At 51.8% G+C, this 21,039-nt stretch overlaps 1 protein-coding gene across 1 annotated transcript in view; it reads right to left on the reverse strand.

Annotated features, from left to right (window-relative positions):
- Positions 1-422: 422 nt before the first annotated feature.
- Positions 423-21,039, reverse strand: part of PDGFRB (platelet derived growth factor receptor beta) — a 32,659-nt gene continuing 12,042 nt past the window's right edge. Inside the window, exons 2-23 of the mRNA XM_041481846.1 lie at positions 19,348-19,424; positions 18,084-18,380; positions 17,383-17,652; positions 16,527-16,654; positions 16,050-16,224; positions 15,274-15,466; positions 14,954-15,069; positions 14,307-14,433; positions 13,936-14,147; positions 13,206-13,300; positions 12,815-12,947; positions 12,316-12,420; positions 12,107-12,217; positions 11,596-11,749; positions 10,572-10,738; positions 10,212-10,330; positions 8,874-8,996; positions 7,359-7,470; positions 6,976-7,075; positions 6,693-6,798; positions 5,975-6,210; positions 423-5,467 (exon numbers count right to left, since the gene is read on the reverse strand). Of these exons, the coding sequence (XP_041337780.1) occupies positions 5,317-5,467; positions 5,975-6,210; positions 6,693-6,798; positions 6,976-7,075; positions 7,359-7,470; positions 8,874-8,996; positions 10,212-10,330; positions 10,572-10,738; positions 11,596-11,749; positions 12,107-12,217; positions 12,316-12,420; positions 12,815-12,947; positions 13,206-13,300; positions 13,936-14,147; positions 14,307-14,433; positions 14,954-15,069; positions 15,274-15,466; positions 16,050-16,224; positions 16,527-16,654; positions 17,383-17,652; positions 18,084-18,380; positions 19,348-19,396 (3,279 nt within the window). The 5' untranslated portion in view covers positions 19,397-19,424 and the 3' untranslated portion in view covers positions 423-5,316. The remainder of the gene's footprint in view (positions 5,468-5,974; positions 6,211-6,692; positions 6,799-6,975; positions 7,076-7,358; positions 7,471-8,873; positions 8,997-10,211; positions 10,331-10,571; positions 10,739-11,595; positions 11,750-12,106; positions 12,218-12,315; positions 12,421-12,814; positions 12,948-13,205; positions 13,301-13,935; positions 14,148-14,306; positions 14,434-14,953; positions 15,070-15,273; positions 15,467-16,049; positions 16,225-16,526; positions 16,655-17,382; positions 17,653-18,083; positions 18,381-19,347; positions 19,425-21,039) is intronic.

Here is a 21,039-nt window from a genome sequence, read left to right on the forward strand (position 1 = left end):
CAGCCCAGCCACTGCCCAGTTTGTCATTTCTCCTGCATCCCCACCCTGACCTGAGCACAGACCCCACAATGCTCCAAGGGCCAAGTCCTTAGCAGGGACTGCTGGCCCAAACCCCAGGCAGTGGGGATACACATGGGAACAACTCCTGATTTCCTTCCCTCCACCCACCTGACCCACAACTGCACAGGCACCAGAGATGGGGCAGATCCTGCCCCTTTTCCTTACCCTGCCTCTGGCCTCAGCTGCTCCCTGCAGTGCTTCTCCCTGCCTGGCTCCCAGCTTGGCTTTCACTCAGCACTGGGGTCATGCACAGCGTATTAACATGCTTAGCCTTCACCCACCACAGGGTTAAGCTGCACTCCCAGCCCCATCTGAGTGGGAGCAACCAAAAGCAGCAAATAAAGGAAGGGATGGGACTTTGCAAAATGAAAAACACCTTTATTTTTAAACTCTTTCTTTAAAAACGTATTTGTAAAAGTTTACAGCATAAAAATAATATCTCATGGCTATAAATGTGACATATAGTACAAATCCTACAAATACAACTGTAAACCTAGAAAAGTGTTAACTCTTTGGTACCTTAGTCTGAACTCTGTTTTTCCCTTTGCCCTCATGCTGATTTTGACAGAGAGCATGGAGATAGGCTGCAGAGGAACAGTGTGATGCCAGCAAGCCAGCACAGCAGGATGGGGAGAGGGCACACTTTGGGCAAGATTTGCAGTTCTGGTGCAATCAGTCCATGAAGGAGGAAAGAAGAGGAATGATGGAACACTGCAGGCCGCCCAGCACAAGCTGCCTTCCCTGCCTCCTCCCACCCCAGGTAAGAGTCATCTCCCCAAAGTGCTGCTGGAGCAGTTCCCCTGCCTTTGCCAAAGCCAACCAGATCCACCTTGGCATTTCCCAGAGGCTTCAGGTCTCCAGGTGAAACATGGGAATTATGCTGGCAGCCCAGCAACCCGTGTGCTGGCCTATGAGAACTTATTCTTAGCAATCTCTGGCCTGCTTTGGGCAAGTCCTGCAGATGACAAGGTGCCTCCACTGTAGCAGTCAGCACTGGCCACTCAGCATGCAGGCAGGGCTGGGGTCTGCTGCAGGAATGACCTGCGTGGCCCTGGAGCTGCCCTGGCTGCTCTCTGCCCGGCAGCCACGCGAGGCAAAGGATGCCAGAAGGTTACTGAGGGCCACCAAGGGGCAACCTCTGTGTTCTCCAAGTGGGAGCACAGCCAGGCTGCATCCAGGCTCCCTGATCATCCTGGAACCTGAGCCAGACACTGAGCCCAGCCAGGGCTCCTCCTTGCACTTGTGTGCTGGAACAGGGGCTTTGTCTCTTTAGCACTCTGTGAAATCCCCTTCTCCAGATCTGCCAGCTCTGCACAGACCTTGGGCTTCCTCACAGGCAAACCCTGAGTGCTCAGTGCCCTGTAATTGTGGTGCTGTCTCCCCCTCAGCCCAGAGCCCTCACTGGGAAGAAAGAGAAGAGCTGCTTCTCACTTCTGGCTGACTTCCCCTGGCTGCACATCTGCACTGCACTTCTGCCCCCATCCCCGTGGGACCCTGTCACAGTCCCCTTGGCAGTGAACAGAGACAATTTAGTTACAAGTAAAGTCCGCTGTGCTCTAGATTTCACACAACACAAACAAACACTAAACGTGACACTCGCGCTTCAGGAAATAACACACTCAAACTGAGAAGGACAGAAGGATTAAAACCTGTGCACACATCAGTCTGAGGAACACCTAAATGTGGAAAGAGACACCAGAGTGCTGCATTAGTTTCTGGGATACAGGTATGAAATAGTGACTGGCAGTAGGATTACGCATATACTGGTTCTGATAACAATGTAACAGCTGTAGAGTAAAATATAATCTACAAATAAAAAGATATTGCACTAGAAATGAGCCCAAACCGTGGCATGTGTTCCTTCAGTTTGGGTCCACCTCTAAACACAAAAACACACCCAAACAAAAATACTGATTATCAAAACAGAAAACCCAGTGGGACCAGTTCCCTTCAGAGTCTCACCGGAGAAATTATGGCTACAAAACTGATGGGGCCAGAACAGGCAAACATTTCTCCTGGCCCTCACCTGCCAGGCCATGCAGGGACTGGAGCAGAGAGAGGGGGAGTGTGGGGCTGGATCTGTCATTCCCAGCTCTGCCAAGCCCTCTCTTGGAGGGATGCTTAGCAAAATATGTTGGATTTGTCCAGCTGCCAGCTTGTCCCTGGCTGAGAGTTCTGGTCACTGCAACTTGCTAAAGGTGCTGTGAAAGGTCGAGTAAGGACAGGAAAATACCACAAAGTGCAAGACTCAGCCCTTAAAATCATGGGGCCAAGGGCAAGTATTTGGTCATATTCCTCTGGAGTGCAGAATGGTACCATTTTTCAAAGTCTGGCGTACCTAATTTAAGAAGGAATAGGGAGGTGGGAGCAGCATCCCATCAGCAGCCAGAACAGATTTTGATGCAAATAATAATTGCAATAAATCTAGAAATAGGACAAAATGCAATGGGTATTCAAACGTAGCTAATGCCCAGCTAGTAAGACAGGATACCTGAGCTCCCCCAGCAGGGAGATCTCCCCTTTCAGGACTGTAGAAACTATTTGATAGTGGGAAATTAGTAATTTAATTAGCAATTAAATCTGAATAATATGAAGTTTAGAACAGATTTTTTGAAATAAGCAAATGGCCAAAGGGAAAGTGAGAAGGTGTTAATTGATGGGGAAATCATTGGGCTGGATGGAGGTAGTAAAAGTATCTCTCTCAGACTGTTCTTGTTGCTAGAAGTATCTAATATTTTTATTAGTCAGTCCAGCCCAAAAATAACAGTTTGTTAACAAAATTTGCTGATGACCCAATGTCTGGAACAGCAGGGAGTAGCTTGGTTAGAAATGCTGGAAGTGTAGAAAGACGTAGGTGCCTAGATCGGTCAGAGGATGACTCCAAGCTCTCAGTATGTTGTGGCTGGGAAAAAGCCAATATTATCCAAAGCTACACCAGGCAAGTTGAGACCAGCACAGGCCAGAGCTGTTAATGCCCTGTGTGAGGTCTAGGTTTGACCTCACTTGCAGTACTGGGTACTTCTGGTCACCTTTGATAGAGAAGGATGAATTAAAAATGGAGCTGGTGCAGACAGGGGCTGTTAGGATAATCTGATGTGCCATCCTATGGGCTCAAGTTGCAGAGACACAGATCCTACCAAGCACCTTACATGTTAAAAAAATCAAGTGATCTGACCCAAAGGATCTCATAAATTACTGTTTCTCTGCAGTGAGGATTATTTAATGAACTGTGGCCACAGGAGATGGCTCCTTCATTACAAGCAGGAGGAACAGAGGATGGAAAAACAGTTGTCATTCACAGTATGTTTCCTATGGATGGTGGGGAATCTGACCACATAGGCTGAAAATATCCTCTGCTGGCTGCCAATAAAAGTGCTATTTCTTATGTTCACATTTTACCAAGGACATCAGCCCACAAAACACCTACTCCTCCTTTAGCTGCATAAATGGCAGAACTGGAATGGTAGAAAACTTTAAACAGAAGCTGTCTTGCTTGAGATTTCTGACAGAAGTTCCATATTTTGCAAAAAAAAAAAAAAATATTAAATTCTCAGTAGCTCTGAGGTGGCAGAAGCCCAGCAAGATGCTGATCAAATTTCTGATTTTGTAAACCTGCCTGTGCAGTTCCTGTAAGGTGCACAGAGAGATGAGCATGAGTAGGGCAATAAAGAGTTAATGGGAGCAGGGGACATGCAGTGAACAGAGCTCTGTGTGAAGTGAAACTCATTTCAGAGAAAAACCTGCTTTCTTCTCTGCAGAGGTGGGGTTCACAACTGATTTCCAAAGCCTGGTGTTCCTCCTGCTTTGGGTCTGCTGACTCAAGTGCCAGCTGAGAGCGCAAGAAGCCCCAGACCCATCTGTGAGAAGTGGGGAAGGAGGGGAGAAGCAGAGGGAAGGTCTGGGCCCATTTAGTTTTCAAAACACTCTCCAGGAGAGGGGAATCCTCCCCGATTCCTCTTGCCCTCCTTGGTGCCCTGTGACATTTCACAGCCCTGGCAGGGTGCAAGTGGCTCTGCCTGACCCCAGAAGGTGGCAGGGTGTAAGACACAGCTCAGCTGTGACCAAGGAGCTTCCCAGCCTCTCTCCCTCTCTTTCTTTGGAGCTATCCCTGGGTTGGTGTTCTGGTACCCTTATTTCTGCCCATAATCTTGCTGTGACTCAGGAGGGAATGGTGAGCCCTCCCATGCTGAGAAAGGGTGTTTGGGTGAACAGTTTATCAAAGGTGAGCCTTTGCTTCCCAAAGATAAGGCACAAGGATTCTGCAGCTGGCGTGGTTATATGATTTCCCAGCAGATGAGCTGGGTGTAGTGGCAGTAGATTAATGAATAACCATATTGCTTCCTTATACTGGCCCTGGCTAGTGGATTAATATATTTGTTCCCTTTAAATCTTCAAGGAAGAATAATTAGCTTAATGTCCACACAGACAACACGAACAACAGTGACTGCCCTCCTTGCTTCTATAACCAAGTCATTGTGAGGGCATTTGGAGCTCCTGGCATGTCCGTGGGGCTCCTGGTGCCATGCTGGGCACAGAAGGGTGTGACAGCCTCCAGCTGGATGCAGAGCTGTGCCCCAGAGCTGTGAACACCTGTAGTGCTTGTGATGCTCTGTCCACCATGGAAGCAATGCCAAGAGAAGAAAATGGTAATTCTGTACCTCCCAGACACTGGCTGGCCTCTTCAGGACTTGACTGTGCTTGGAGGAGAATCCAAGGTACTCCTGACCTCCAGCAGCTGAAGGTTGGTCTTGCAGGTTCTCTACACCCCAGCAGTGGGCTCCAGGTGGATTATCTGTCCCAGTGGCATTTCACAGAACCACAGTGTGGCTGATGCTGAGACCACCAGAGAAGTGCTGGTGCAGAGGAGACAAAACTGTGCCATGGAGGAGGAAGAGGCTGGAGTATCATCTCAGCAATGCAGAAAGTGGCTTCTCGTGGAGATCCAACCATGTCTTCCACTTGAAAAGTGTTGGTATGTGAGATGTCTCCCTCCTGCAGTGGTTTGATCACTGAGGAGGATGGGGCAGTGATCTAGAGGGCTTCTGGCTCTGAGCCACTTTTTAAGGGGAAAGGGGATGGCAATGGGGAAAAGTCTTTAATTCCCCACCCAGCACTGGGAGACAGGAGGGAAGGAGGGATGCTGCGACAGGAGGGGATGTCCTGATGTACAAGCACAAGCATGGCTCTCTGTGACATCTGGGTCAGCCCCCTCAGCTGGCCTCTCCATAAGGAGATGCAAAGTCAGCCCAGCTCTGACTACAGGAAACTCTCCTCCACCTCTTGGTGTCCTGTGGTTGGCTCCTGGCAGCCTGGTTGTGGGTCAGATTCCTGCTCCTCGTCCTGCTGGAGGCCCAGAGGGCTGTCACAGGATATTGTGGATGATGTGTTGGCCTCGTTCAGCATAGAGCTGAAGGGAGACAAGAGGGAGAGAGAAATGAGTGTCTTGTCCCAGGTCTCCTGGTGGGAGAGGATTCCCAGAAATTGGGAAGTGTGTTGAGTTCCCAGCAGCCTCACTCTATCTGAGTAGCTTTCCCCAGTGGAACAGACCATACCAGGTGGGTCTATTCAGCCTTCAAACACAACACAGGGCTGGTTGGGTTCTACACAACGTGGTCACCTGCGTGCTCCCCTCCCTGTGAGTGGGGGTGCTTGTCCTCACCTCTGCTGGCTGATGTGGAGGGATGTGACATGGTGTCCTGTCTTAGCCCATGTCCCAGCTCCTCTGGTTCATCTCCCTCCTTGTGGGCTCACGCAGGTCACAGCACCTCAGACAGGGTGACACTGCCATCCTTCTCTCCCAGCACATCCACCCCTAGTCTGTGCCTCAGCAGAGCATCCCCATTTTCTCCTGAGGTCCCTGTTTCAGATTTGGACAGCTGGGGGAAAGGACAACACTCAGAAGCAATGTTTTTACCTGGCCCTGCTGATGGAGGCCTCCTGAGGGAGGTCACAGCTTGCCTCAGGTTTGGGGTCGGGCAGAGGGATGATGTAGTCGTTCTCGCCCCCGCTCTGGTGCACGGCTGTGTAGAGGATGCTGCTGGGGGGGCTGGCAGCCAGGCGGGCGTTGTTCAGCACAGGAACCGTGGGTCTCGTGCGCACCACAGCGGGGTGGTCGCTCTTCATGAACTCCTCATCCACCTGCTGGTACCTCTGCTCTCACAGGAGGTGACCAAAGAAAGGGAAAGGTCTTGTGAGTGGGGAGAATGCATTTGTGTTGTGTTTCCTTTTCCTGCCTGCCAGGTTTTCCTAGAGGGGCTGGCATCTTCTAGCTGGGTTCAGCTGCCCTTCCTCCAACAAACATAAGCCATGAACCTTTCCTAAGGCAGAGATCAATGGCACAACTTCACAGCTCCAAAATACCACACGGTTGGAGGCAGGATTTTGATCCCCTGCCAGTTCTGATTTCTGCAGTTGCTGAGTTACCAGCTGCCTGTCTGGAGATGCAGTTGTCTCAGCAATGTTCCTGGGATCCCAAACCACCTTCATTGGCTGCTCCAACTACTGCAGCCTTGGTCACAGCAAAATCCTCTGGCCCTGCAGCACTAAACACTGGTCTCCAAAGCCTGACTGAGGGCCCTCACCAAGGTACTGACCCTCTTCTGTCCCTCCAGCACAGGGTCCTTTGGACATACCTTCCTGTAGCAATCGACCAGGAGGTTTCCCATTAGCACCACCAGCTGTGAGAAGGATGGCCTGATCTCAAACTTCTCCTCCCAGCACTTCTGCATGATGTTGTAGCTGCCAAGAGGGAAGGGAGAGCACTGAGTTAGCAGGAAAGGAAAACAGGTAGAAATGCTTCTGCAGCGTGTAGAGCACATCCAGGGCTGTGGGAAATGGATCTGTAGAGAGTTCTCAGGGCCTGACAGAAGGGGCAGTTTGTCTGACACAGGGCAAACACATGCTGACAGCACTTACATCTCATCAGAGGCATGGGTGGGTTTGGACATCCGATAGCCACGTTTGATGGCGTTGTAGAACTGTTCATTCATAGGCAGCTCAGGGTATGGAGTCCCTCCTGGGGGTAAAGGGAGAGCAGGAATTAGGCTGCAGGATTGCCTGCCACCCTCCAGCCAACATGCATTTCACACCAAGGTTTTGTTATTTCTTTACCTTTCTTGTTTCATTTCACTTCCAAATGCAACGTAAGCATGGGGAAGAAGGAGACAGGGAATGAAGGGCTACTCTGACTGATAAAGTAGGGACTTGGGGGTTAAAAATGCATTTTTATTGTTTTAGAAGGGATCCTGCTAACATGTTATCCGAACTACAGACACCACCATGATCGCCAAGGTTCTCACCTAGAGTGAATATCTCCCAAAGAAGAATCCCAAAAGACCATACATCACTCAGGGTAGTGTAGAGGTTGTTGAAGATGCTCTCTGGAGCCATCCACTTAAGGGGCAAGAAGGTCTAAGAGAGAATAAAAAATGAAACAAGAAGAGAGTCAGCTGTACCCACAGCACTTGTTTCAACAGATAAGAGCCTGACACCCAAATTACAAGCAAAGAAGGGCCTTCAGATCTTCCTGTGAGTCCAACACATCTGTTGACATCTGCTGTCAGTCGGTTCTGGGAGGGACCAGTTGCCTCTTTCTTTGTGTAGAACAGACCCAGCAGGCAGGAGAAAAGAATGGATGTGCTGTGTCTATTTCCATCACAGCCTGCCATGATGAATGCACACATGTCACAGTGTGTGTTCTCTGTTCCCTCGCTCTTGAGGAGGCCACTGACTTGCACAACCTGACCAAAGACTCCTGAAGAAAGTCCAGGCCTATCTGACTTTGGAGACCTGAGACCAGGCTGGAGGAGGCTAAGGGATGACCAGAAAAGAGCCAAAGGATACAGCCAGCTTATTTTCTGTTCTTACTCATGCAGAGTAATAAAAAAGAAAGCCTCACTTGGCCAGCTTGTAGGCAGCACTGGCTGCTGCTCCTGGGATTTGCTTGCACAATGGATACCAAAATAATCTCCAGGAAGGATTGCAAAGGGACTCAGTTTCATTTCCCTTTTTGGACAGGAAACCAGCCAAGGCTGGACTGAAAACCCCAACCCCTCTGGGGGAGGGTCCCCTAACCAAGCTCTGAGTACCTGTTTGACAGCACATGGGAGAAAGCATGAGAGAACTTTGCAAAATTTTGCAGATTAGATAAGGATTGGGGCTTAAGGTACCTGTCTCCATTCTCAGCCTCAGTTTCTCTAACATGGCCTGCTTTGCTTGGGATTGGAGATTCACAAATGCCTCAGGGCTGGAGTGGATAGATTGTTGTTGAAATCACAGGGAAATGCTTTCTGGCAAAGCTCAATTACAGACTTATCCTCTCCTGCATTGAAAGATTGGAGACATCTCTCTGGAAAGTAGCTGCTTGCACGAAGACACTTCTTCTTAACTTGTGGTCTAGTGGTTAGAGCAGAATCCTGTGAATCTCTTCCCAGAGTGGTCAGTGAATCACTACAGCCCTACCAAGCTGCCTAACCTCACCCTCCTCCTGCCTGAAGTTCAGGACCACACTCAGTGCTGGCAGGATGCAGCACTGCTGCTGTGATCAGGACAGTGTACAGGGGACAGTCCTGAGTTTTGCTACTTCAGGTTCTTCTGTAAAGAGCCAGAGAGGTGGGCAAGCAATTCTGCTACTTCACAGTGTGCAGAGCAAACAAAGTGAAGGATGGCTGGCTGTTGACATCATCTCCTGAGAGTCCTGCCCTGTCACCACCTCTGGGCACACTGGTGGACAGGTGGCTCACAGGGGGACTATGTAAGGGGTGCCAGGCCCACAGCCCTGGGAAGAAGGAGCTTGCAAGGCTCCTGGTACTCACACTGCCCTTGGAGATATAGTTGGAATCCCTCATGATGTCCCTCGCCAGGCCAAAGTCACAGATCTTCACCAGCTTCCCCTCACAAATGAGGACATTCCTGGCAGCCAGGTCACGGTGCACACACTGCAGGGGGGATACAGAGCACTGTCACTGCGAGGGGACAGAGCACTGTCACTGCAAGGGGACAGAGCACTGTCACTGTGAGGAGACAGAGCAATATCACTGCAAGGGGACAGAGCACTGTCACTGCAAGAGGACAGAGCACTGTCACTGCGAGGAGACAGAGCACTGTAACTGTGAGGAGCCTTCACACAGCCTGAGAACAAAGCCCAGCTCCAGCACCAGCCCACTCCTGGGGCTGCAGGGACAGGAGTCACCTCACATAATTTCAGGTGTTTCCTTCACCTCTAGGAACAATCATGGCTCAAGCACCATTAGAGCTACCACATTTTTGCTGTTTGCCTGGACTGCTTCCTCCGTGACAGCATCAGCCATGCAGATCCAGCAGGGGGAACCTGACCAACCCAGCAGAGAGGGGACTTGGTGGGCTGTGAGGAGGGGGTGTCTCCATCTCTTTGGACAATCCAACCCAGCAGCCTGAAGGCATCAGAGTTACACCAGCCTGGCTTGTGCCTCATAGTTTGCCAGCATGCTGGATGTTTTCTGTATGAGCAGCCCTGACATTTGCTGTGGGAGCACTGACCATGCAATTTAGGGATCAGACTGTCTGGCTGATCCCTAAATTGAGCCAGGAATTTCTCTCTGCACTGATGCCATTGACGCCTTCTGTTAGCCCTGCCCTGTGTGATGCTTCACACAATCCAGCTATATTACTGCCTGCCCTGGGCTAAGCCAGACCTTAGGAAACCCCAGAGCCTAGACCTCCACGTGGCTTAATTTCCACTAAACAAGCACTTCTGATGAGTCCTGGGGTGCTCAGAGCATGCAGTGCAATAAGGGTGTCTAGGAGGAGTGGTTGCTTGCTGCAGAGTGCCTTGTGCTTTAGCTCCCTGTATGCTGTTTGGCCATCCCAGTAAACAGGGATGATACAATGCCACAGCTGTGCTGAACACGGCTCAGGAGGAGCACAGAGTCAGGGAATTTGAGCTCAGTGTGAGCCAGGGCTAGCTGTCACATGCAAATGTAGTCATGCTGATCTCCAGGACTGTGTTTCCAAAGGGAAGTGGTCAGCAGCTCTTCAATTGCACAGCCACTTATCCTACAAGAAGTTTGGCACGGACAGAGGGACAGTGGGAGGAAGCTGACCACAGCACATGGCAGAAAACACACTGCTGGCCACCACCCCTACAGACTCCACAGGTCAGCCAGAATACATACATTTTTGGAAGCCAGGAACTCCATCCCATTGGCCACCTGGAAGCTGAAGCCCACCAAGTCCATGTAGCTGAGGAGTGGAGACTCATTTATCAGTGTCACCCGGTCTGTCCTTTCAGGAGCTGGAGGGCAAGCAGAGATGGATGTTGGTGTTACCCAGCACACTGGTGAGCCTCCCAGTAGGAGGAGGAAGGACACACTGGGGAGTGCTCTGCCTCCAGAAACAAAGGGGCACAGCTGGGAGCTCTCATTGTGAGGACATTTATCACTGCTTCTGGACAAGTCCCAAAAGTGACCTTTGCAAGCAAAGGCATCCAGCACAAGCACAAGCACCTCTCCCTCCCGCCGTGGCCAAGCTGTTACCTGAGGGGGAGTAGCTGTCCAGCTCATAGGGGGTGCCATAGTTAGAGGACTCGATGTCAGCGTACTTGACTTCACCCTTCATGTCAGACATGGGCACATAGTCCAGGGAGTCGTCCTTGCTCATGTCCATGTAGCCCCCGTCACTCTCGACAGACATGGAGAGGTGGCTGTGGGGGGAAGGGAAGAGGCTGCTCAGGTCCAGAGGAGATGGGGAGACATGAGGGCTGGGGGCAATGATTTGTGAGTCTGAAATTCCCAAACCCTCAGCCCCAGCACTGAAATGTCCCACAGAGCTGGCAAAGAAGCCCTGCATCATGGATGAAAATGGCAAATGGCATAGTGCTTAGGAAGATCTCAGCTGCCTTCAGGCAGAAACGGAAGGGGGGAGCTCTAACACTGTTCTGTTTTACTATTGTTTTGGCATGTTGGAAGGAAATGCTGCTTTCTAACTTCCCAGGGGAACATTTCTCTGTGCTGCCGTGTGCCTGCATCCCTTACAGCTGGCAACCAGATAAAGGACCATTTCGCTTTCCTTGTCACACCTCTTGTGCAATTGCCCTCCTTGTAGCACTTCTCCCTTAGGCTCAGCAGCAACTCAACCTGCCCTGGAAATGCAGAGCTGAGGTCTCCAGTGGTTCAGCCATGCTGGAAAAACCCGTGTCTCTGTACTCAGTGCATGGCTATGGTTATGCAAATAAAGTTAATGATGCTAGGAAATACTCCCAACTGGCATGTGTGCTAGCAAACTCAGGCTCCAGTTTGCTAACTCCTCACTGTCAGGAGCTGCTTGTAGGTCACTGGTTGGCACATGGGCTGGTCTAACAAGGTAACAGAGGAGCCAGCTGTGTCCCAGTGCTGGGCCAGTGTTTATTTCACTGCTCTGGAGAAATGCAGGATCCTTCCTGAGGGTACCAGCCTCCCTCCCTGATGGGGCTAGGACGGGGCAGGCACCAGGGCGGAGGAGAGAGCTGCTTTCCCTGTACCAGAGGCACCAGGGCGGAGGAGAGAGCTGCTTTCCCGGTACCTGTGCAGATGGTCCTCCTTGGGGGCGTTCCCGTAGAGCTCCGCCTCCCGCCGTGCCTTGTCCCCGCAGGACTGCAGAAAGGTGTGCTTGTTGCGGTGCAGGTAATCCACCAGGTCCCCGTAGCGGCAGTACTCGGTGATGATGTAGATGGGTCCTGGCGGGACAGAACACCTGCATCAGCCCTGCCCTGAACACCGTGGCTGTGAATTTCACTGCACAAGGATATTACCAGACTACAGGTGTCAAGGCAGGGCCAAAGGGAAAAGCCACCTTTCTGGTACTGAGCATTCTTTGGCCTTTGAAATGTGTGTTTGTGGAGGGAGGTGAGGGTTAACTGGGCTTTCCCAGTCTCAATCAGGTTGGAAGAAAGTTGTTCAGAGTCCCACAAGGCTTTCTTAGGAGAAAGTTGAATCATTTGGAACCAGAAAATAGGGATTACTCTATCTAAGGACAGTTGTCCTGCCAAGCACAGCCCAGGGAAGCAGGGACAGGGTGCTCAGGGCTCATCTACCTCCTTTGGTGCAGGCTCCCAGCAAGTTGACGATGTTGAGGTGAGGTCCCAGGTGGCTCATGATCTTCAGCTCAGACATGAGAGCTTGCTTCTCACTGCTGCGGGCTGTGGCTGTTGGGAAGAGCCAGTATGAGCAGCAGGGCAAGGAGGGGAGAGTGTGGCACTGATTGGGCTTATGGCTTTAGGGTGGGGAAAGGAGGAGAACTCACACTTGAGCATTTTGACTGCCACTTTCATGGTGGACCGTGAGTGGCTCAGGCCATGGGCTGTTGCCTCCACCACACGACCAAAGGCACCGGAGCCGAGAGTGCGTCCTGCAAAGAGACAGCCAGGAGGCAAACTTAGAAATGTTCCAGAGGAGAGATGAGGAGAGGAGCCCAGAAAATACAGTAGCTTGTCTGAAACCACACCAGCATTGCTGTACTCATTCTGCTGGGCATGGACAAGGCCATGAGCTATGGTGTTTGGGGTTGGGGCTGGTTTCCAGAACTGCCAGCTACAAGGTGGAATAGCCAGGAATAATATGGTGCTAAATGCCAAAGGGGGCAGCTGGCCTCCCACCATGGTCCTAGATGATCCCCCTGTTCCAGGACCAGATCGTATCTCCAGGGATCTCTTGTGTCTATTCTGGGTTGGTCTCTTTTGGATTATCACCCCCAGAGAGCCAGGACTTCAGAAATCCATCAGTGGGACCTGCAGAGCCTTTACCTAACACCAGCTTGTCCCTGGGCACCTCCCAGGTGGAGTCATAAGGGAGCTGCATGGGATCCACGTAGATGTACTCATGCCCATCAGAGCTGACCGACTCAATCACCTTCCAGCGGATTTCATAACGAGGTTTCTGGAAAAGGGAGCAGAGGCAAAAGAGGCATCTGAGAGGTTGGGAGTCAGAGAGGGCGTGGGGGATGTGTCTGGACCTTGTTAGGGAGCCTTTGGTCCCTACAGCCATTGTGTCATTCCCCATCTACCCCAGAGATGCCAGGGGCACACAGGAACTGATGGAGGCCCATAGATCCTGGTGCAGCTGGGACATCATCAGACCCAGCCACCCTGACCCTGGGTACCAATGTGTCAGCCTGGGAACACTCTCCTCTTTTACCTTCTGCCACAGCACAATCAGGATGATCAGGGAGATCACAGTGAGGACCAGCAAGGCCAGGATGACAGAAATGATGACCACCTTGAACGGCAAGGCTACAAAGATAACAGGGACAGCAGTCAGACTCCTCCAGCCTTGCACAGCCTGAGCACCAGGGAAAGGAGGTGAGAGCAGTACAAAAAGGTCCCTGCACACTCCTCCCCCAGACATTGACCCTGAGCTGTTCTCTGGGTAGGGACAGTCTCCTCCTGGGCACATTTTCCCAGCACTTGCAGCCTCCCAGGGATGATGGGGTGATGGGTTGTTACTGGCTTCTGCCTCAGGAGAGGTTTGGCCATGGGAGGGTGAAAGATCTAGAGGGGCTGTTTTGCTTGGGGGAGAACTGGCAACCCTGAGCCTGGGCTTAGACCATCCTTCCTCATATTTGGGACATTTAGCACGTGGATGTTCAATTCCGTGGCACCATCTAGTGACCTGTGGGCTAACAACAAGACACTGGGGACCTGCTCAGGCACTCTTGTGTTGCTCCCCTGGAGAGATGACCCTGTCAGTAGTGGGAAGAGCATATCAATGGCCATTGGACATAAGGGCTCCACACTCCACCTGGAACAGTCTTTTCTGTTCAACCCAAAAGGAAGCTTCATTTGGGGCAGAAGCACCCAGGTTTCCAGGCTGGAGACAGAAAGGTCTGTCTCCCCACTGCTGGCTCAAAACTTGTCTCAGCCCTCACCGTGTGGGACCAGGGTGATGTCCTGGGAGTTGGTGCCCAGGAAGTTGTGCACGGTGCACCTGAGGAGCAGGGGCTCATGCACCCTGTGCAGCTGCAGGGTGCTGTTGACGCGGTAGAGCTGCCGCTCCGCGTGGTACGAGGCGTTGGTCTGCACGCCGATCTCAGCCGACTCGTTCCCCAGTAGCCGGGTGGGCTGTCCCTTGGTGCTGCACCTGGTCCAGAGAGGATAAAGGCACCTGAGAGGCGGCAGGGACCACACTCCACCATGGGATACCCAGGCGAGCGTGCCAGCAGAATGCAATCAAATAATAGCCTGTTAATCTAATAAATAAAAATCTGACTGTTCTCATGGCCTCCATCCCTCCACTCACCATTTGATGTCGCTGCACGTAGACCAGCTGATCTCTGGCTGGGGCATGCCTTCAGCAGAGCATGTTACAGTCTGCTCCCCACTGCTGGCACTGCTGTTCTCCTTGAGGTCCACCACTTTAGCTGGCACTGAAACCAAAAGACAGTGATGGGAATCAATCTTCCTTTCTGACTGCAGGATAGAAGGGGAACATGATTCCTCTGGGGAATGTGAGTCTACTGTATCCCTGCCATAGCCTAGGGATGAGGTAGGACTCATCATGTCCATTGTGTTTTATTTTTGAAAGGGAACAGCAAAAAGAGTAAGGTTTGAGGGGGTTATGGAGGAGATCTGCCCCCACATATCTTGACTGGAGAGCATGGTGAGCATGGGGGAAAGTCCAGGACATCACAGCTGTACAATCATCTCTACATTTACTACCTTGGCCAAGCTGATGGTGTCTGTGCTGCCTCCCTGTCACCCTTGCTCTGAGGCCAAGTGTGAGATATTTCACCCAAGTGGTTTTGTTGCTTGAATGCTCTTTCTTTAAGCAAGACCACTCTGGAGCTGCACCAACAGGAGTTAGGGCTTCATTCTCAGGGTTCTGCAGCAAAGGATGGTGCCACCCCTTGAGGCTCCTCAGCCATGTGTGTGCACGCTCATCCTCACCATTTATCTGCAGATGGAAGGAGATCTCCTGCTCATCATCCTCATTGGAAGCCCGAATGGTGTAAAATCCTCCTTCTTCCTGCTTCACCCGCACCAGCACCAGAGCTGTCTGGTACCTGGGGAGACACAGTCCCAGAGTGATGGCTGTGGGAAGGTACCTGGGGACTGGTAATGCTTGGGGGCAACCAGCTCCCCAACCACCTGAGGAGTGCTCAAAATCCACTCACAGAAAGCTATTCAATCACCAAATCAACCAGCAGTTTGGAGATTCCTTTGTGAATCACCCCCTCTCTGCACCCTCAGGAATGATGGGCCCGTACCTGGTTTCTGACAGGTTCCTGCTGGTGATGGTGAACTCGCTGCTGCTCTCCATGGTCAATGTCTTGTTGTTCTTCAGCCACACAATGCTGGGTTGGGGATAAGCCTCCACTTCCACCTGGATAGTGTGGCTCTTGTGGACCTCAGCATACACCGTGCTGGGCAGGTGGGTGTGGAAGTGCACAAAGCCACGCTCTGAGGCAAGAGGAAGGGGATGGTCAGAGAGGGGAACAACCCCCTCCCTGGCCCTTTGGATAAACATGGATCTGGAGCAAAACTCTCTGAACACCCAGGAGTGGTGGGACAGCTCCAGATCCATCCCTCAAGACCTCAGGCTTGTGTCTGAGGGGAGTGTGGATGCAGAGCCACACTGGAGCAGAGGAGCTCACAGGGCAGAAGCATGGGGTTGTTAGGTTGTGGCGATAATGGAGATGGGGCAGTTTCCCTCAAACTACAGGAAGGAAGGTCAGGTGCAGATGGAAGACAACATGTCTTCACATCACTTTGGCACTGCACAGTGCAGAGGAGCTCTTACCAATACCCTCAAGACTCTTAAAGGGTCACAAAAGCCATGAAGGGAAATTTGGAATGTTTTGAAGCCAAGAAGTGGGCAGGGGTGACATGGGGTGAGGTTTGGCTCGTTGTCATGGTTACTTAGAGAAGAAGTGAGGAGAGAGAAAGCTGGAGGCTGTGAGAGAGGAGAGGGGGGTCACTCTGGGACATCCTGCCTGGACGCCCACAGGGTTTTCTGGCTCTGGGTGTGTGGGCAGCACCGCACCGATCACTTGGACGGTGATGTCCTTCCGGTCCGTTTTCTCATGGTAGCCCTCGGAAACATTGCAGACATAGGTCCCACTGTCCTCCAGATCTGCATTCTGGATGATGAGGATGGAGCGGATCTCATGAGTGGATCCAGGCAGGAAGTCAGTCACTGGCTCCACAGCCTTCCCTGCCTGCAAAATGGGGACAGGAGGCATGCTATGAGGAGCCAAAACCATGTTCTGCCATTGGGCTCACAGGGAGAGGGGAGAAAGTGGTAGAGGACCCCAGACTGGCTGCCACAGGACAGGGAACACACACCAGTCAGAGACCCCTGAGACAGACAGCCTTCATCCAAGCACATCCCCATCAAACCTCCCTGTGTGGCAGCAGCATCCCATAACTTCTGCCATGGGATATCGATGAGTGATTGCCATGGCACATCTGGGTGAAGGCTGGAGCTGCTGCCCAGAGCCTGTGGGTGTGGAGCACTCACTTGCTTGCGGGGATAATCCCAGTTGAAGTTGACCAGCTCGTTGCCGCTCACGGTGCACATGACAGTGACGTTTTCTCCCTGGCGCACCATGGTCTGCACCGCGCTGATGGAGACGTTCACAGATGACACTGTGGGACAGGTGGGAGAGAGGAATGAATTATGAAGAGATAAGTGTATGGTAAAAGCAGGGCCCCCAAAGAAGGAAATGACTGGCATCTGGCTCCATGGCTTTGGAATGCTGAACTATATTATTATTTTATTGTATTTATTATTTTTTTAAATTTTATTGTTTATTTACTATATTATTATTTTTATTTAAACTGTATTATATTACATTATACTATCCTATAACTATACTACATCACACTTACTTCTAACTTCTAACTACTACTCAAAACTCGTGACTGTCAGCTGACAGTCCTGACACACCCACACATGGATCCAATTGGTGAATGAATCAAAACACCCTCACCAGAATCCAATCAAGCGATCACCTTGGGTAAACAATCTTCCAACACATTCCACATGTTCAAAAACATGGGAGCAGCAAATGAAATACGAATTGTGTTGATCATTCTTTTCTCTGCTTCACTCCATTCAGAGGGTATGTGAATACTACATAAGTGGGCACCCAGGCTATTTACCCTGGATGGACTGTTCCACTGGAAACTGTCTTCCCTGAGGGATAGAGCTGACTTGTAGGCAAAACTCATTCTCTAAAGGAGACAGAACTAAACACAGCCTCCAAATTGATCATCACTGAGGAGGTAAGGAGAGAGCCCTGGTGTCTCCTGCCACTGTCTTGAAGAAACAGCCACAGGAGGTACACAGGTGTGCTAAGACAATATCAGCTCACCCTGGATCCTGTACACGTAGAAAGTGTCTGAATCCACCTCCTGGTCATCCACAAATGTCCGGCAGAAATAGGTTTTGTCCTCAAAGAAGCCTTTAAATCCCTGCTGTGGATCATACGTAGCTGGGATGGGGTTCTCCACCTTCTTCTCATAGAGGGTGACCTGCATCTGTGGGTTGGTCACACGGCACGGGATGACAGCCTCTGTGTAGCCCGTGATGAAGATGAAAACCTCTTCAGAGGTGACTGCGGGGAGGAAAACCAGGGAGGGATCTGTGGGAGAGAGGGAACACTGGTTAGAGAACGCTGATTGGAAGCTTAGCCAGGGCTGCTTTGTGCTCCTCCAGGAGTACTCCACCACAGGGCCCTGACTCCATGCTAGTGGGATGCTTCTTCTCATCCTTCCCTGGGGAAAATAGAGCTGCATGTTGTCTGCCTGTCAAATGTCTCCTGGGAGGGTGAGAGAGACCCAGCACCACTGAGCACCACTGCTCCCCCACCACTTGTCAGCACACCACTCTCCATGAGCTGGCACACCAGAAACATGCCACAGCCCGAAAGACCTACCATGAGGGCTCTCCTGCTATTGGAGAAGGGATTTGGGGATTCCAGGTGCTTGGAGACAGAACAATAAGTCAAAGCCTCTTTTTTCCTGGTTGCTAAACTCCATGGAAACCCACAGGCAAGGACATGCTGTCCCCTACCTGGAACGTAGATGTAGAGGGCTCTCCTCTCTGCTGGCTCTGGAGCCTGCTCAGGGCTGTAGGTGCACGTGTACTCTCCGGTGTGATGGCCTGTCACGTTCCTGAGGGTGAGGTTGCTGACAAAGACACCGTCCCTGTGCTCCAATGAGGCAGCAAGGGGCTGCCCCTCCCGCTCCCAGACCAGCTCTCTGTCCCCATAGCACAGGAGGGAGAAGGTGCTGTGGAGGCTGAGGACAAGCTCAGTGTCTCTGGGTTCGATGTGCAGCCTGCTGTCCCCAAACGTCACCTCCAGCAGACCTGAGAGAGGGTGACATGATACCAAACTGAATTCCTCTGAAATCCACAGAGAAGCACCCCTCATGGCAGTGGGTTTGCTTTGTAGTATCAGCCTTTACGCTGAAAAATAACTTTCCTGGGTTTGCCTTCCCTAGTGTAATCACCACTGACAAACCCTCGGTCTCCTCAACAATGTCCTGCCAGTCCAGACTGTGATGGGTCACCCTTCATTCCCTGTACCTCCTACAACCCTTACTGGAGAGCAAATCAGACATCACAGCATTCAGCAGGGTTCAATTGTCTGTGGCAATATTGGGTGGAGGACCCCCAAGGAGGACAGGAGGCAATTCCTTGCTCTTCTGGCTGCCTGTCCACATGGACAGTGTCAGAAACAGATGAGGCTGAAACAATGACAGCTCACAAGAAATGAAAAAGGAATGAAAGCAAAACCTTGCAGGAAATCCTTTGGAAGCAATAGAGCAGGCAAGGTCTTCCTGAATGCCTCCCCATGTCTCTCCCAGCTTCCTTGCTTCACCAGATGTCCCAATGGGGGTGTGACACGCTCCCCTCTGGTGTCCCCACAGGTGGGCAGGACAGCTGGGGACAGCTCCAGGGCCCTGCAGCAATGCTGTGAACAGCCCAGGTGCTGCCCTGGTGCCTTGCTGTGGGGGGTTGTTGGATATTTGTGATCTGACCAAATCCCTCCTGCTAACGTGGGTTCTCAGGTGTCTGCTAAGGAAGGTCTGAGCACACCTGGCACTGCTGCCTGTGGAAAGGTCTCCTCCTCCCACCATGAAGCAGGAGGGCACCTCACACCCACCCCACCACGGGACTGAGTCAGCCCACAGATCTGAGGCATTAACAGGGACAGATGTGCCTGGAGCACGCCGTGCACCCCAGTGCTTCCCCATGGCACTGCCCCTTTCCTCCCCCTCACCCCGAGGTGAGCCCCAGGGATCACACAGCCCTGCCCAGCCACAGCACTCACCAGTGAGGATGAGGAGGCACAGACACGTCCTGAGAGTGGGGCACAGCATGCTGGGCTCTGGCCTTGGTGTCTGAGTCCTGTCAGGAGCAAAGTGACATGAGCACAGCACTCAGCAGAGGAGGGGTCCCTCGGCTGTCCTGGGCAGGGGTCCCTGAGCTCCCACCAAGCCCTGGCCTCACTTCTCCACCTCAGAAACCTTCCATCTCTCCAATTTTCAGCCTTTCCCTCCTGGGGGAGTGGTGCTTCCCCCTCATGCTGGATCTGCAGTTTCTAAGGCTTCTCCCACTGGTAAACAGGGATTTTGCTGGAGGCTTCAGCAGTTGTGTCAACTTTTGCTCATCTCAGCTGGAAATGCCTCTCCCCCTTGGCAGAGGCCTTCCTCCCTCCCTCCCTCCCTCCCTCCCTTCCTCTGCTTTACCACTTGCCTTTTTTCCTTAGTTTTTCTTCCCTCAGTCACAGTGAGATAAAACTTGCTAGAAAACAGATCCCCCTCAAACCCTCCCACATTGTTTGCTCCTTCCAATGAAATAAAAGAAGCCTTGTCATGGCACTTGGTTGCTGGCTGGGGTTAAACCACAACAAGCCTGAAGAAACTTCACCAAAAAATGAGTTTCTTGTATTTAACTTCTAAATACACAAATTTAACAGAATATCTATGAGAGGGTTTTTTTTTTTAGTTTAAAAGCCTTCTAATCAACATTTCTCAGGACTTTTTTTTCTACAGAGCTTTTTCAGCCCTCGCTGGTGCAAAGCAGGAGCCAAAGAGACGAGGCCCCAAGAGCAGGGGTCTGTCTCCTCTGCATTGGGGTGACAGGTACCCCTCCTCGTGGTGCCTGCAGGGGTGGGAAGGAGCATTTCTGAAAAGCAAAATGAACACACCAACAAGAGGAAGAGTAAGGGAAAAGGCTTTCTCTGTGCCTGGGCAAAGCCTGGGGGAAATGAGTTCCCTGGGGAGCTCAGGGATGCTCCTGCATGGAGCTGAGCCTCACAGCCCGGCTGAGCCCCTGCCCTGCCCTGTCTCCCAGGGCAGACCCCGAGGAGAAGCCCCTGAGAGGCTGGCAGTGCTCTGGGCAGCTCCTGCCAGGCTCCAGGAGGGCTGGTGGCAATCTGGACTTGCTGAGCCGGCCCCAGGCCCCGTCTGTCTCTTACTGAGCTCTGCCTCTTGGCCCTGGAGCGGCCTCCCGGTCTGCTTGATGTTAAGGAGGAAATGGTTTTTAAATGACGTGCGCTTGTCAGATGTTTTTATTATTCTCTTGCTTTGGCTCAACAGAAGTCTGATCTACCACAAATCCTTCCAGGTCTCCAGCTTATTCAGCAGCGTCCGTCTCCCTCCTCCCGAAAATATCTCTATAACTCTTTCTCTCTCTTCGTTTGCCAGAGGGGATAAGAGCACTTAGGGCAAGAGATGGGGGTGGGTAGGATGAAAGGACCGAGGTGAAATTCAGGCTGTAAATGAATGTGACCTCTCTGCACCCACCCTCAGAGCACCAAGCTGCAGGAGAGAGGACGGACAATCTAATCTCTGCCCCCCAAGGCACTGCCATGAGAACAATCACCTTCGTGTCCCCACTCTCCTTTACAGAGGTGTGTGATTCATCCATTATTCAATGTTCAAGGTTGTAAGGACAACTGGGATCCTCTCCTTTGACCCCTCCCTGCCTGCATGCACAAGCCGGGTTGTATTCACCACCC

Source organism: Pyrgilauda ruficollis, unplaced genomic scaffold, assembly GCF_017590135.1.
Source record: "Pyrgilauda ruficollis isolate IOZ18807 unplaced genomic scaffold, ASM1759013v1 scaffold57, whole genome shotgun sequence".
Classification (NCBI taxonomy): domain Eukaryota; kingdom Metazoa; phylum Chordata; class Aves; order Passeriformes; family Passeridae; genus Pyrgilauda; species Pyrgilauda ruficollis.